At 35.5% G+C, this 17,279-nt stretch overlaps 1 protein-coding gene across 4 annotated transcripts in view; it reads right to left on the bottom strand.

Moving 5' to 3' along the window:
• Window positions 1-1,392: 1,392 nt before the first annotated feature.
• The window catches only part of PAPOLA (poly(A) polymerase alpha), a 45,994-nt gene continuing 30,107 nt past the window's right edge, over window positions 1,393-17,279 (bottom strand). Inside the window, exons 15-22 of one of the 4 annotated variants that reach the window (XM_068398580.1) lie at window positions 15,467-15,576; window positions 12,585-12,706; window positions 10,009-10,151; window positions 9,529-9,629; window positions 7,897-8,120; window positions 7,436-7,501; window positions 5,714-5,788; window positions 1,393-3,550 (exon numbers count right to left, since the gene is read on the bottom strand). In XM_068398580.1, the coding sequence (XP_068254681.1) occupies window positions 3,455-3,550; window positions 5,714-5,788; window positions 7,436-7,501; window positions 7,897-8,120; window positions 9,529-9,629; window positions 10,009-10,151; window positions 12,585-12,706; window positions 15,467-15,576 (937 nt within the window). In that variant the 3' untranslated portion in view covers window positions 1,393-3,454. The remainder of the gene's footprint in view (window positions 3,551-5,713; window positions 5,789-7,435; window positions 7,502-7,896; window positions 8,121-9,528; window positions 9,630-10,008; window positions 10,152-12,584; window positions 12,707-15,466; window positions 15,577-17,279) is intronic. The other 3 variants (XM_068398581.1, XM_068398582.1, XM_068398583.1) reach the window with 3 other exon arrangements.

The following is a 17,279-nucleotide window of genomic DNA, read 5'->3' as shown; positions in this document are numbered from 1 at the left end:
TTCTCTCATTAAGGTACATTTACTATCAACTAATATTCATTACTACTCAAGTTACTATATACTTGTAGCTACCAGTTTAAAGATTTTGTAGTTAAAAAAAAAATGCACTAAGACACGGCATGCACACGTACTACCTACAGCAAGAAAGCACAACTTTAGCTAGAACTCATCAACTCAAACGTCTCATTCAAATCAGTATGTCTAAAGCCATCTGTTAGAACCATGGCTTATTAATGTTAATTATTTTGGCTACAACAGTAATTTTCATCTTCTTGTTTCCAGATCCTTATGAGTCCGTGAACTTACTTCCGGAGGTTCACGACGGGTAACTCAGAAAAAAACAAGCCTATTGAAGCCTATTGCCAGTAGATTGAGAAACACTGAACAGAAATTTGTCTATCTACTAGCAGATTTTTATTGGTCAGAGAAAATAAAAGAGGAATTAAAGCCATAAATAACATCCGCTGTGATGAAAGGGAGATGGGGTGGGCAAGATGTAAAGATGATGAATCTGTTCTAAACAAGACAAGCAATTGCATGCTGTGAAAAATATATACAACACAAAGGTTTATTGTTTTAGGCAGAGTAATTATAATATGAAGATCATAATCACCAGTGGTTTTTGCAGTTAAAAGAAATTTTAGTCAAAAGTAGGCTACTTAAAGTTACTCACATCAAGTATTTGAAGGATTGGGCTCATGCTGATACAAAGATCAATCAAGTAATGCACAGCTACTTGCAATTTTTACTTTTATTTCAGGGCAAGCTTAAACTATTTGACAAGAAGAGAAACAGTGCCATCTACTGACATAAGAAATAGTCACTTGCAAGAAAAGCAAGTGTAAGATGCCAAAACTGTTACAGCTAATGTTTTTAAAAAATGGAGTTCAAACTTTTAAAGAAAATAGTATAGACCCAAATTGTTTATGCACACATTTCTTCTAGTTTTGTCAGCTTTTAAGAATTTAAGATTTTGAGATGGAATCCTAATCAGGATTGGATTGTCCTAATCAGGACAAGGAATGGATGCTCTTGAAAAGTTTTGGGTTTGGTTTGGTGTTTTTTTTTTTTTTTGGTTTGTGTTTTTTTGTTGTTGTTGTTTTTTGTTTGTTTGGGTTTTGTTTTTTTTTTTGCAATAAACTCTGCCCCCACCAATTGACTGCACAATCCACAACCTTTCCCTTTAACAGACTAGAACTCAACACCCTGCCATCCTGCTGAGTGTTACCTTCCACTTTCTATATCTAACATCATGCTTATTTAGAGAACATTAATTTATGTACTATTTCTTTTAGACCACACTGTATTTTTGTCTTAGCAGAAAAATTAAAAGCAAAGTATGAATTAAGAAAGTAAAATCTATTTTGTACATTCAGAAAAATCAGACAACTATGGGATTGTGCTGTTTTTTATTGTGTTTTCAATGGAGAAATACATCATCTGTTTACAAAATAGCTCTTGAAAAATACAAGGAGTACAGATACTATAAAACAAAGCAAACTCCAGTCATGAGACACTACGTACATCATGCGAAAGCAACAGTCTGATCTCCAGGTTATGAAAACTAGAATTAAAAAGTCACTATACAGAAAGGTTCCAAGTTTCCAGCTTGGCAAAACTTGGGTGCAGTTACATGAAACGTTTAATAAAATGAAAAAGATTTTCCGATGTGTAAACAAAATGACAAGACTAAATTTGTGCCTGGCAATTTCGATCTAAACTCCATAGCTACACAAAATACACAGACACCTTGTACACTTCAACTGTTAATATAACCTTCTTTGGGGGGTGTACAACAGCAGGCTGCACAGGGCAAGGAAAAGAGAAATATTGTATACTAGACATCTTAGACAAATGGCAAAAAAAACCCCTTCAGTTACTGCACAGCCTAAGTAAAAGATAAGCTACACTCTGACTTTGGAAAATTAATTTAGAAGGATGAGGGGAAGAGTGTAAGTAATTTGATTTTAACATGAAAGATGCACGTGTTATAGGATGGAGCACAATGGGAGAAAGGAGGTCGTAAAACATGCTAATCAAAGTATGGGAAGTATGATTTGACATCCCACGTATTTCAAACTTAAGTAATAGTAACATGAAGTTTGTTATCTACATCTGGTATTACTGTTGGTATCCTTCATGTTCCTCAAATACTGCTGTTCTTTGCCATGAGAGATTCAGTTCTTTCAAAAGAAAAAGTTGTTACTTTTTTGATAGGACTACAAGAACAAAAAATAGGAGTAAGAGAGCTTACTAGATGTCAAGTGCTTACTAGAAATATGATTTTTAAAAATTCAGTGTTGTTCAGTATGTAAAACTATTTCTGATGAGCCATCTAAAAATAAAAAGGTTAAAATTCTTAGGGAAAAATCTTTTTGCCTTTATTTAAAATTTGAAGCTTTTTAATGCACACAGGACTTTTATGGAGTGTACAAAAATCATCTTATATTTAGTGATTCAAAGGCCATCAAGACAGGTGTTATATTTCACAGGCACGCAATATTTGCTTAAACACTTTAGTCATGGGACAAAACTTTGAATTTGTGCCTATAGGCCACAAGGTATTATGATTAGGTAAGAGGTGGGGGGAACCCAAATGAGTACATGGCTTGTTTTCATTTTGTATAAATAACTATTGTCCTATATGGTGCATACACGCTGAAAAAACCCCGCAACATTAAACGCAAAAGCTTTTCCCAAGAAATAAAGGGATCAAAAAGGGAATAAGGAGTTTGATTAGCTCAACGGAAAGTTTATTTTCTGTTGGACTGCTGATCTGTATGCACCTTAAAACAATCCTATAAATAAAAGTAGACCACATCTTAATCAGGTCCCACCAATACCAAAACTTCCCAATTACTTCCTCAACTTACATCTTATAACCTCAAGATTTGATATTTCATTTTAAAGGCTTACTGCTGCTTGATGGCAGTTTAACTAGATATACTACCCACTTTGCTTTCAATGTATAGTATATCATAGAATATCATCCAATTTGCAGATTACTACTATTGAAGAGATTCTTCAATAAAACAAAAGTGTATAAGCTGAAGATCTAAAATTAGTCATACTCCAATAAAAAAAAAAATACATAAAAGTGCATTTAAGGGATTCTTATGCCAGTTTTATCTCAATTTTCAAACAACGCATCAAACAAATTCAATCAGAATGTCAAATATGGCTACAAATAGTGTTCATGTTTTTAAAGGCAGTAATCTTTTGAAATATTTAATGCAACTGTTGCTAACACATTAATTGTACTCCTAGCTTCACATACTAACCTGGACTTCCAATCAATTGGTAATTTTAGCCCAGAAAGGGAAGTGCACAAAATATACCTAAATCCATTGGCGATTATGTTCTAGTCTTGCACCCTCCGTTCTCCTTTTTTTCTAGCGTTAGAAGACAACAGGTTGAGTTGGTAGATACTGTTTATGGACCCCTGAGGTTGCTTTTACCGGTTCAATCTCAATTTTATAGAATTCTTGATTACAGGAATAGGATTTGCAGGGAGAGCAGGGATATCTGAAAGGTCTGTACTGGGTGTTTTCTGAAAAGAAAAGAAATTTGGTTGTATTTTAACTTTGTAAACATCAAAAGAAAAATATTGTTGTAATTGTCACTAACTTTCAAAAACAGGAGAGTTTTTAGGAATATACCAAGATAAGGATAATTACAAGTTATAAATATAGAAGCAGGTATTTCCTTTGCCTACACAGTCATTACTAAGGAAAACGTGTACAAGAGTCTCTTTCGTAGTGTGCATTTCCTTTTTCAACAACTGCAAGAAATTAGGAAGTGCTGCAGATAAAGCTGAGCCTACTAATAACCTGTATTATAATAAAACATCATATCCACATAATAAGGGTGCTTGATCAGTGACATCTACTATCTGATCTACATGTCTAGTATTTAAAAATCCCTTTGAACAACTCAGTGTTAAGCCACACCCCCTTACAGATGAATGATGAAAAACTGTCCCCAAAGCAAAGTATGTGTCTTCATACATCCACATCTCAGACTGCTTAAAAGCTCTTTACAGTCAAATTTCCAACTTTTCATATTGGTTTAGATTTACATGGAAAAGGTATGATGAACTCTACAACACTGCTATATGACTGGGTTAAGAATTTCACCTTGAAAATTATCTGAATGCTTTTTCCTCACTTAAGTCTTAAATCCCATTCAGCAAAATTATTATCTAAAGCCAAATACAGGAAAACACAGAAAAGGAACACTCTCAATATTCAGTGTGATTCATTAATTTCTCACATGCTTAACAAGCCTCTATTGTTGGGTTTGTTTTGGTTTTGTTTTTGTTTTTGTTTTTTTTTTTAGTTTTGAAGTATTTGTCTTCCACTGCAGCAGATTATTTGTCATTCCAATAACCCAGTTATTATGCATTACTTCCCCATGATTTATCATAAAATGTCTTATGTTATAAATGTTCAAAATTAATATAAGGTGCACTTGATACATGGAAAAACTGCATTAAAATGGCTGTTCTTAATTGTTGTTTTATTAAAAAGAAATCAATCAAGTTACCACTGGCTGATACGGTAGCAAAGCACAATGCAACAAGGACTCAGGGCAAAATAGCTTTGACCTCCCGCCTCCCCGTCCCGAGTAGCCCACTCTTGTTGGTGCTGACCTGAGGTTTAACATGTTTCTATTTTCTGCAACACGAGCAGCGTTTTAAAGAAAGCCAGCAAGAATACTGAAAAATGACAGAAAAGGTCCACCATCCTTTTGCAGTTTCCCAACTACTTTTGCTGAAGTAACAACTACACAATTTGCAAAAGCTACAAAGCTTCATATAATCATCCTTCAATGACAGGTGAAATAAACTCAATGTACTAAATATTCTAAAAGTTTCCCTGAAGCAGTTTAGAGTGCCCATGTAACATCTGGAGTTTTTGCACCTTTATCCAGTACTGCTCATAAAGTTCAAAAAGTCCAATAACAAATACCATTAATACACCATTGCAATACATCTCCATTTTCAATCAATACATTTGCTACACATCACTTAATGAGTAAAATGTGCATAAAATGCTTTGTGATAGTAAAACTTTAATCAGTAGAGCATTAAGAGAAGCTTAAAAATTCTAGTAAAGACAAAGATGTGTTCTCTAACAGTTGTTACAATATTAGGAACAAAAATTTAAGTGAATGCCATAGAATTCCTAACTTAATGTCTATTTTTTCCAATGCTCCTTACACTTGTAATAGCTACAGTGAAGCAACACAGCTGGCTAAAGAATTATAAGATTACAACTTTTCTCTCTCTCATACCAAATACCACAATCTGAAGTGGAATTTCAGACATCCTCGACCTCTACCAGGATATCTTTGAGTGGCAGCTGTTTAAAGCATTTGTTTCCTTGTTAGAAGGGATTATTCTGTGATGTGCAAAGCACAAAGGAATAAACTGAGTCCCTTACTTTGAAGGCACAATTCAGAAGAGCGAATCCAGCTTCGGTCAGTTTGTATGGCAAGCCATACATGTTTAGCTACAATGCACATTCAATAAGATCAATGATCATCTAAAACACAAAAATTGTGACAGTAACAACAAGCAGCTTTCCATACAATGGATTTATATTAAAAAGTATACATTTATTTTTAACATCTGGACTCATGTTAATGTCAATGTTTTCACCACAGATTAGCACAAAGACACAGTGAAAGGTGGTGTTTTTAAAAACAGTACCTGAGGAGCTTGCAGAGAAGTTGTCTGAAGAGTTTCTGTTTGAGAATTAACATTCACTTCTGTCTCAAGTTGCTCCTAAAAAAACAAAAGCATCAACAGAGTTACACTGCTTCCAGTTATAAAAGCTATTTATACAGAACACCATTAATCAGAATGCCTTAAGTTGTGCATATACAGCAAAAGAAAAAAGGCAAGTATCAGTACTTGCTGCATTGATACCCATACTTTTATAATACAGAAATCAGCACACTAGGTAATGTTTTGCTGATTAAGAGTTTGACATCAATACAAGCTACATCACTTCTCAGTTGTCACTTGCTTAACCACTTAACACCTTTTATACAGAATCCTATAGGAAAACATCACATGTCATTCAACTCATTAAAGACAAAAAAGTGTAGTATCAAGGAAGACCATGTGAAAAGCTGCTGAATTTGTTGCAAATTCAAATGCTTCTCCACTCCTTTCACCATTCTGTCAGAAAAGTTTTCCTGCTCCCTTAACAGGTTGAATCAGCTTTCTGGATGAACAGATGAATGTCAGAGCCAGTTTTTCAGGTAAAACAGTGGGACTGCATGGCTAAAGCAGGACAGTGGCACATTCTCATTTTAATGAAAACAGCCTGTTAGTTAAAATTGTACCATTTAGTAAACCATACCCTAACAAACAGGCATGCATTTCAATGGAGAAAAACATGTTTATATTAAAGAAGTTCACTCCTCCGTTTCCTTCCGTGCATATTAAGGACATAAGATTTAGAGGAGACTGACAATAAAAAGCTAGCAGGATTGCTTATGTCTTTTATAATTATCTGTATCCAGAGGACCTATTTTCAATGTTAGGACGAAATGCTTACATGCATTTCTGCCTTCACCTGTCTTTAGTTCAATTTAAAGGTGACTACGTAACAAGATACAATTCCTCACTTATGGGTGTGGAAACTATAAACCAAAGCACTTAAACATTCTAATAGATATTTTAACTTCTCGGCCTGTTTTCCAGAGTATTCCAAAGACAACAGAACGTGCCCTGTAAAAACTGTGTATGCCCAACTGGAGAGCTGCTATCATAAGGCTGAAGACAGACTGTCACCCTTTCTGTTCACCAATAAGCAGAAAAATTGTCTGCTATATTACAAGATACCAGAGGGGCATGCTTGAATCTCTGGAAGTCCCCAAAAGGTATGCTGTAACTTCATACAATAATTTCACTATCAGAAAATATTTATTTACCACCATTTGAAAATTTTTTTTATCTAAAAACTGAACAAGGTAGCACCTGACTTTTGGATTCTCAGCCCAACATGCAAAAATCCCAATAGAATACATAGGACAACTGTTCTTTAACTAAGTGACATACATTGAGTTTGGGATGCAGGCAAAGCAAGGCATGTAGGCACATCCCTGATCTCAGTTAACAAATTTAAATATAATCATTAATTTTTTCACTATGCACAATACTGTGTGAATAACCAGCAAATAAATCACTGTCTTATGTGACCATGGACTCAGACTCAGCTTAGCCTGGCAGCAGGTAAGGTACTTCAATTCATTGATATTGACATATACATTGAAAAATAACATACCATTTTGATATCTTTACTGCAGAGTCTATACTATACCTACAAACACTCTTAGTCATTCCTAGAGGGAAACACAGTAATTTTCACAAGGAAGAGTCCCAATTAATACACACAAAATTGTATGGTCTAGGCATAGATACCTTAGTTTCCATTCTTTCATGCTCATTCAAATCTATACAGCTAGTATCTTCACTTATTTCGTCCTGCTGAAATGCAAACAAACCCAGAAACTATTAAACAACTGTAAAAACATATTTATAAAAAATCAACATGAAAATGAGGTCGTAAAGTGTTTTTGAAGATAGAATTAGTTGTAAGACTTAACATGTTATACTTAAAAACATTTTTTTGTTAAAGACAATAATTTAGAATCTAAGCATTTGTGCTAATGCAGTACATGTGTCACACGATGAATATCAGCATAATAAAAAAACCACTGACACCTAAGCAAGCTGAATACATAAAGCAGCAATGCAATCACAGTAGGAAATATACACCTCATTTAACAAAATATTTGAAACCTGGAATACAAGAATCAGCACTCTGCAGCTGAAATGAATATTCAAAGTTTTGGACATTGCTATGATATGATCTCAAATACCTCTTCCATTTTCATTTTCTTGGGAGACTCTTCTTTATGGGGAGAAGAAGGTGTCCTTTTCACTGCTGTGCCAGGGCTAGGCATTTTTGTTGCAACATTTCCTGAAGTTCTTGGTGATGGATTTAATAGATACGCTGAGGAAACAATTCTAGAGATGGTAGGCTTTGGTGGTGGAGAAATGGCTGGTTGTGTGGCAGTTTGAGGAATGCTTTCATTTGAAGTACCTGTGGATAAATAATTTAAAAAAGCTTCAACAAGATGCGCTGACACGACCATTTCAGTTCAATCACCGGTATTTTTGGTCTCTATTGAAAACCACTAGTATCAAGTAGGCATCAAGGAAGTGGTACAGTTAGTGGTATAAGCTATACTGTTCTTAGTACCCAAAGAAGTTTTACTGTTTCTGTACTCGACCATATATATATGCATTACCAAAGACTGCCTTAAATCAAATCCAAGAGCAATCTGATACTCCCTTTGTCACTCATACATGAACTTTATCATTTCTCAGGCTCCGAGTACGCAATAACAGATATGAAGTCATCACAGAGCATCAGAAAAAGATCTGACATTCCGTACATCCTTTTGAAAAATGCTCCATATGACAAAGCTCTGCCTCATCAATTGCCTGCCTCAAACCAATAAGCACACATAGGGAGATGCTCCTGGGTGAGAAAAATTACACTGAGGAAATTTTTCATTAATAACTATGAGATGACTGCTTTTGATTAACCAAAATACAAGAATGAACAACTTCTGATATGCTTCCAAATCCAAAAAACAGTCATGCCACTTAAGCTCCATCTAGTGCTCATGGACAAACTTACTCACACTGATGTACCTGTGACTTATGATAAAAATCAGAGAACAGTAAGACTCCACCATCCCACATGTCAGAGGGAAAAAAAGAGATCCCATCTTGAAAGGCTAATCAATTGGTCCTCTTTTCCATCTATTTCTGACTTGCTCCTTGTAAACACCTAAAGTTCCATCAAAAAAGAGGAGTAGCTGACTCTGCTAAGTGAGCATTTTCACCAGATGCCTTTGTTCTTTCACTAAAAAGTCCATTTTTTCATTTTTTTTAAAAGTATTAAGTGAAGTGTACTTTTCTTGTAGAAAATATGGAGGATGAAGTCAGCACACACAGTGGGACATATCTCGAAAGATGTCAGTAAGGAGCACATGTTCTGCTTACATCTGAGTCTTTTTCACTCCTAGAATCAATTTCATGAAGCACAAGGAGCAGGAACATGGGAGCACAGATTACAGACAGTACAGAACCACCTCTTGGGTTTAACTACAAACTGGATTAAAAATAAATACAAAAATTGCTCTTCCAGCTTTAGATAGTTTTTCCTCATTTGACCAAATGAACTACAGACCTGAATCAGGTCATCGGAAAACTATTGCTATTATGAATGGCAAACATAAATCCCTAAGAATAAAAGAATAAACAGACATCACGGCACAACATATTCTGCCACGATTTCCTGAATCCTAAAGAAATTAGTTAAATCTGTATATCAAGGAGAACAGGTTACAGTTATGTAAAGACCTCAAACTGGAAGAAAAACTGCTTTATAGACGTTACCAAAAATCAACAGAAACAATATATGATGCTGTTTTCCTTACCCCCTGAGCTTTCACTGGAATTTATTTGTGGCACAGTGACTTCAGAAGCCTGTATGTTGGTCACAGATGCTGCTGTTACAGCTGGCGCAGGACTGCTTCTGCTAAAAAGAGAAAAATGACGAAATGCTGAACATTAATAAAGCTATGGTGCTATATGATCCACCTTTCATCACATCGTATGCATGGCCAGTAACCATAGCTGATAGGATTTTACCTACATTACAGAGCAGACCTTACAATAGTAGGTCACAGTAGGAAGACAGAAAGAAGCATTGGCAATCTACTATCGAACTTGAGCAATGGAAGCTATTTCAAATATTTAATCTGAATCACTTCGGAGGCAGTTTTTTGGATCAGTAAGAAGTTGCATTAAAAAAGGCAGAAGTTAAGGCAGTGTCTCACGTGTGGAATATTTGCTATGCTTTTAACACAAGGAATTCAGGAACAGAGAGCAGCAACAAGACTGAAAGTCTCCATTACCCCTGAGAACTTCCAGAACTGTTCAATGGACTCGTCTTCATAGCACTAGTAGGCGAAGGCACAGACGTGCTGTTATCACTGTCCATAGACAAGTCTAGACTACTGTCATTCAGAGCTGTCAACCTGATCCCTTCTGTCGAATGCTGCATGACAAAAGAAAATTACATTAGTCTTACAAAGGGCTTAAAAAGCAACAAAGATTCAAATGATGTGATACTTCAGTTATGCAAAATGGTAGCTGTTACATTTGTGAAGAAAAATGAGAGGTGATTTAACAGTGATGAGCTTTCACCATGAACTAAGCATGTACGCATGCCTTAAATGCAGCTAAATTTAAGTACATTTTTAGAAAAGAAAAAAACCTGAAAGTAGAAGCATTTAAAAATGCAAAACCTAAATGGACAATTTTGAAATCCTTTTACATGTAAATAATCCACTATCCTCTCACTACAAGCATTTACATTTCATGTTCACAATTCAGGTACAGATTTCTCTGAACCAATGATGTTCAAAAACATAAGATAAACTGTTATTATATTTAGAGATTGTGTTTTCGGCTTTATTTCAAGTTTCTTTGTTTTTGTGGGCTTATAGATACTGCTTTCATTAACTTCAAAGTAATACTAATGTACACCAAAACCACAATTAATACAAAGAATTAAGAGACCGGTTTGAACTTAATCAGTGGAAAAGAAAAACCCTCCTCTGACATAGCACTACTAAAAAAAAAAAAAAGATGTATTACTTAATATTTACATTGTCCTCTGAAATGTATTAGAAACAGATTTACACTTAGTTCCAATACAAGATTTCCTATGCTTTAAAAAAGCAGTTAACATAAACCAGCTATAGCAATAAAGCATGTTATTCAGATATACTTAAAACAGAGTATATAACAGTGGTTTAGCTATTCACAAAAACAAGCAAACCTGTATAGCTCTCAGATTAAGCTAAAACAAAGAACCAGAGATTTTGAAATACAGACTAAATAGTTAAATTCAATATTCCACCCTCTTCTTCCTGCCTCCACTGAAAGTAAATCACATCCAACACAACAGCGTAACTAAATTTTGCTACCAGTCTCATGTATGGCCACACAGGTAAGCTATATATCGAAGGACAAAAATAACCCTGGCTAGACAATGTGCAACTTTCTGATGTCAAAACTATCATTTAAATCTTTTAATATTAATTAAAAGAGCATACAATACCAACAGCTGCCAAGTTGCAGGTTGAAGAATACTGCCCTTCAAACTATCCTCAAAGTATTCAACCTTTGTTAAAGCAAGACTACTGTCTTAGATACAAAACCACAGCAACAAGTTCAACATTCTACTCTGCTTCTATTTGATGACTTGCAATTTTGTATTTAGGGCAAGTGTAGAGTCCTGCATCTGGGCAAGAACAACACCACGTACCAGTACAAGTTGGGGACAGACCTGTTGGAGAACAGCGTAGGGGAAAGGGACCTGGGGGTCCTAGTGGACAACAGGATGACCATGAGCCAGCAGTGTGCCCTTGTGGCCAAGAAGGCCAATGGCATCCTGGGGTGTATTAGAAGGGGTGTGGTCAGCAGGTCGAGAGAGGTTCTCCTCCCCCTCTACTCTGCCCTGGTGAGGCCGCGTCTGGAATATTGTGTCCAGTTCTGGGCCCCTCAGTTCAAGAAGGACAGGGAACTGCTAGAGAGAGTCCAGCGCAGAGCCATGAAGATGATTAAGGGAGTGGAACATCTCCCTTATGAGGAGAGGCTGAGGGAGCTGGGTCTCTTTAGCTTGGAGAAGAGGAGACTGAGGGGGGACCTCATTAATGTTTATAAATATGTAAAGGGCAAGTGTCATGAGGATGGAGCCAGGCTCTTCTCAGTGACATCCCTTGACAGCACAAGGGGCAACGGGTGCAAGCTGGAACACAGGAGGTTCCACATAAATATGAGGAAAAACTTCTTTACGGTGAGGGTAACTGAACACTGGAACGGGCTGCCCAGAGAGGTTGTGGAGTCTCCTTCTCTGGAGACATTCAAAACCCGCCTGGATGCGTTCCTGTGTGATATGATCTAGGTAGTCCTGCTCCGGCAGGGGGATTGGACTAGATGATCTTTCGAGGTCCCTTCCAATCCCTAACATTCTGTGATACTGTGATTTAGGAGACTTACAGGAAAATATAAGTGATAACAACTTAATAGGAAAAAGCTGGAGATAATAAGAATTGCCTGACTGATTGTTTTATTGGTATTGTTACAGATGTCTCCTTTAGGTGATCTGCATGTTAAAATAGCAAGAGTGCTTTAAAACCTTATTATTACACTGTTTTAAATCTGTTTAGTTTAGGAAGACCAACAAAATAAGATATTTCAGCCAGACCTGAAGATACTATCCACGTTGTTGATGTTCTGGGAAATTTAGTATTACATTTAGTGCATCCAGTAATACTGCTACAGTCAGATGAGATCACATTGCTTATACAGGTAAAACTAAGCTTTCAAAACATGATTTTAGTTCTTTGATTAGTAATCTAAGCAGCCAAGGAATCAGTTCTCGATGGCATTTTTATTGCTCTCAAATATTAGTCAATCTTACCTTTTTCCTTTTCTGAAGCACGTGATTAGGTAGCAGTTGGTGAAGTTGCTTACGTTTCACATGCCTTGCAGCAATCTTCATATCCATCTCAAACATCTTGCTGTTTATTGCTTGCCTATAAACTACACAATTAGAATAACATTAAGACATTTGAAGCCTTTTGCAAAGTCCACTTACTTGCCTAGGATGAAACAATTTGCATTTCAGAACCTTTATTACCCTCAAGAACAAGCATAGCATTTCCTTGTTCTGGAGGAAAAAAGTGAACTGCCTACTATGCCAAACAACAAAATGTTACTTTGGAAACAGGTGATCTGTTTTCCAAGAAAAATATCCTGCAAGGACACAGTTCTCGAAACTATATGGTTAACAAGCTTTAACAGTTAACAGCTCTGAAGTGAATTCTTCATTTCATCTCAAAGGGACTAAAGACAGAAATAAGATTTCCTCATAAGAATTACAGTATTTACATAAAACTATTTTCTTCACAGTTGATGCAGCTTTTATTTATGCAGCTTCTATAACAAATGGGTTCTAATTCAGGAGTTGAATGCTTGTGTGCCAGCTAATATATTACAAATGATTCTGGCAACTCAGATATCCCTACGTTTTCATACAAAAGTGATTTATGTTTGGTTTTTTTTTTCTGCTGTGTTTTGGGTTTTTTTGTTGGTTGGCTTTGGTGTTTTTTCTTTTTTTTTTTTTAAAAAAAATTATGTCTACTATAATGACCTATTTCTGTTCACCTCAAAACACTGACTTCTGGTGAGTCCTCATGGTTAGTGCTAGCAAAGGAACCACACTGCAACCCAACATCTTGAGTTCAAGTCAAGCCAGGTAAAAATGAAAACTTTGTTGTTCTTTCACACAGACTTTCTATACAATGTTGAACAAAGCTGTGGCAGACGTATGAATAAAAAAATCGTTCTGTAGATCTTAAATACAAAAACTTAAGCGGTATCTCATTCATTGTCTATTCTACAAATGTTAAGGAATCTCACTGAATAAGCTGTGAATGTGTAATTAAAAAGCTGTTAAGAGACAGACACACAGAGAGCCCAATAAATACTGCATATTAAAGAGGCTACTTCTTGGTACTGAAGCAGCTCATAAAGCCTCTGTGTAAGGATTATACAAGTTACAGTTAAAGTAGGGGCATGCTCAGGAAAGCCAGACATGGTTAAAGTATTCTATATTACTGACATTAGGTCTTACCAAAGTTTCAATACAAGGAACATCTAGCCCACTCTTCATGGCTCTCTTGCTCCCCCTACTCCCACTAAAAAACAAGCTATTCCCTAATTTCATTCTTGAAAATGCTTCGATAGTTTTGATAAAATCTTAGGATCTATTGCAAAAGACAGAGCAAACAGAAGTTTTCGGGATGGATTAAAAACAACGAGAACAGACCCACGTTAACTTGAGATGACAAAGAAACCCACAACACACAGAAATTGTTTGCTAGTCGGTTACCTTTGCAAGTGTATTTACAAATTGAACAGAGAACTATGCATCACAGTTTACAATGATTTTGATGAAATGCTGCTTCATTTAAAATTGCATATATTTAGACAAGTTTCCAATTTGAATGTAGTGCAAGTAAATCAGATTCAAAATCTTAAGTGCCACTTTTATTATTTTCATACCAATAATCTCTGACAAGTACACTATTGAAACATCTGTTTATAAACAATAAAAAACCTGAGAAACTGTAGATTTAAACTATAGATAGAAACATAGAGTCCTTCACTCCTTCAAAGCAGCAGCCAAGCTATTATGACTTTTCTAAATTCTCAAAAATTAGGATGTGTCTATAGTTTCACCTTCACCACTCATAATTAAAAGGAATATTCCACCTCTCAAGAAAATAAAAATCCCTTTGCCTAAAAAAAAAAGGCAGATATATATACAGGCACACACAGAGACCCAACACTGCAGCTATATATGACAATAAAGAACTTTCAAACCTTGACATGATTTACTTAAAAATATACATATGTATATTTATATTATATTCACTCATACATCCACACCAGAGGGGGTGGAGGGGGGTGTACAATTTCTTTGCTTTCAGTCTTACTGAGTCTTAGAAATCCAGAGACCAGAGCTGCATTAGGTAGCACTTGAACCCATTCCTTTAACTCTGTAAACATGTAGTTTACAGAGTAAACTTGAGCCTTTACTGTCATTTGTTAAAAAAAGATACTGCAAATTTATTAGATAAACCTGTCAAAGGTACTGTTCCTTTCTTAGTCTTAGACTCTTGAGAGTCACGCTCTCCAGCTGTTACCAATTCTTTGCTTACAAACTTCTTATGCGTGTTCTAAATTATTTTTGTTAAATCCAAAAGTAAGCATCGGAAAAAGTCAAAAAGGTTTCTTGCACTGATTGTTGAACATGAAAGTTACGGAACCAACTAGCTAGTATGAAACGCCATGGAATAAAAGGCATTTTGTTATAGAGTCTACTAGATATTCAGCTTTAATCCACTGATAAATTCAGTTTCACCAACTAATAAAAATATTTAACTATACACATTGTCAAAATGAGTTTAGGCTAGGTAGTCTGCATATGATAAGCAATGTGCCTGTTTAATAAAGAACACAATATAATGTACTATTTTTGGTGAGATCTGAAAGATTTGCGTACATCATTTTAATCAGTTTTAATGAAAACAAACTGAAAATTATTAGTCTGAAGCATCTAGAAGCATTAAAACTCATTAAAACTGTATTTCATTAAATAACACACTAACTCCTTAGCTGCATCCTTCCACTCTATGTCTAGATAGAATTCTACTACTGAAACAGACTACATAATGAACAAAGACAATAACTTCAACAAGCTTATTGATATCAGAACATGTAGAAAGCAAAACTCACCTGTGTCTGTAAAAGACTGAATATCGTAGGTAAGATCAACACTTAAATTTTCAGAATTTTCTGTTTTCTTAAACACCAACCCAATCACCCACATTGTACGGTATTCTTCCCTGCAAAATTTTATATAAACCAGTCACATAATATCACATAATACTGACGAAAGAACTGAATAATCTAGTAAGTTATCTGCTGCAATACACAACAGTTGTACATTTTAGCTCCACTAGCAAGGGGGAGCTAGCCACAGAAAGGCAAAAAACAAAGCTGGCTTAACAACATTCCCTTCTCATTCACGATACAAAAAAAGTCATGAAATACTGACACATTTATCTCCAGCAAATTTAATGAACTAAGATCATCAGCAGATTACTTCATTCAACTGTGCTTCTGTATAGTTTCTCCCATTTTTACAAGTCACAATTAGCCATCACAACTGTAAAGGAAATAGATTTGAAAGGTGATGACAGATTTTCAGCACCTGACCCTGAAAGTAGCTAGAATTTATTCCCTGATGAAACAACTTCCATTTTGCCACCTAAACTTGTCTTCAACTCTCAAATTTCATAGCTGTAACTGACCACGAAGTGTAGTTTTCAGGTAAGAGGAGCCTCCCTTTGACAGCTCACCTTTACACAGTATACATGGAAGATGAACTATTATATTTATTACAGAATATACTGCAACACTTCTATAGCAGCTCAAGACATTTAATGTTTTAAATCAAATGTCTTTTCCCTGTAAGACTACTTCAGAAGAACAGTTTTCCAATTAATCAATGAACAAATGTAAGCAGGCAGGTAAAAGAACATACATTGTTTACACTGAGAAAATGACCTTTCCTAAAAGCGTTGCCCACATCAAGTCCTCTGAAATAAGAGCTAATATCAGAGCCTGTGATTATGCAGGCAGCTGTAGCTGTATTTAACCACTAAAATGATGCTGAACGGACTGCCTGCTTTTGGCCAATTTCTGTTAGAACATGCATGTAATTTATTACATAACTTTCAAAAAAAAAGTAGCACCATACTGTCACTTGAAGCAGCTGATGTCTGGAAAAGGATGTGTGGAAGGTAAACAAGCCCTTTCACATATTCCGAGTCAAGACAAAAATTTCTTCCCCATTCTCAAGCTTCACACAAAAAATATGATTTCTTACAAGCTAATTACACCACTATCTAGAAATAAAATGAAGTATAAAAAGAGTTTTTAGCCCACACATCTGCAATCATTGTTTTGAGTGGGGGAGGCAGAGCAGGGAAGGAGTTGAAAAACCACATAATCCTAAACAATTTGAAGTGCTTGGTATCCTCTCCACTGTTTCCACATCTCGAGGAATTCTAATATCAGCCATTACCAACTTTAAATGATATGCATCTCAACTGCTAAATTTAGTAACATTAAATGTACTGAGTTACTCAAGATTTCGGATCTACTGTGCCTGATATTCTACCCAATTCTCAGTGCTGCCTCATAATTAAAACTTTCTTAACAACTGATGCTAGATGCTCAGACAACAGCAGCTAAGTAGCAGTAGCTAAAGTGGATTATTGGCAAGAAATTATGCAATTAATACAGTTAGTAGCAAAAATATATTCTTTCCTTAAAGTTATGTTCTGACTTAGAAACACTTATACAGAATAAAGAATATCTAATTTTATCAACAGTACTTGAGAAGAGTTTAAAACTCTTTGCCTTTAGTTGTTGTCATTAAAAATTAATCCATTTAAGATTCTATAAAAATGCTAGTTAATTTATTAATGCATTGGTATTTTAGCTAAGTTATTTCCTCACTATTACATGAAAAAAGTTTTGC

This window comes from Nyctibius grandis, chromosome 4 (genome assembly GCF_013368605.1).
Source record: "Nyctibius grandis isolate bNycGra1 chromosome 4, bNycGra1.pri, whole genome shotgun sequence".
Taxonomy (NCBI): Eukaryota; Metazoa; Chordata; class Aves; order Nyctibiiformes; family Nyctibiidae; genus Nyctibius; species Nyctibius grandis.
This window is presented reverse-complemented; position numbering and strand designations above follow the sequence as displayed.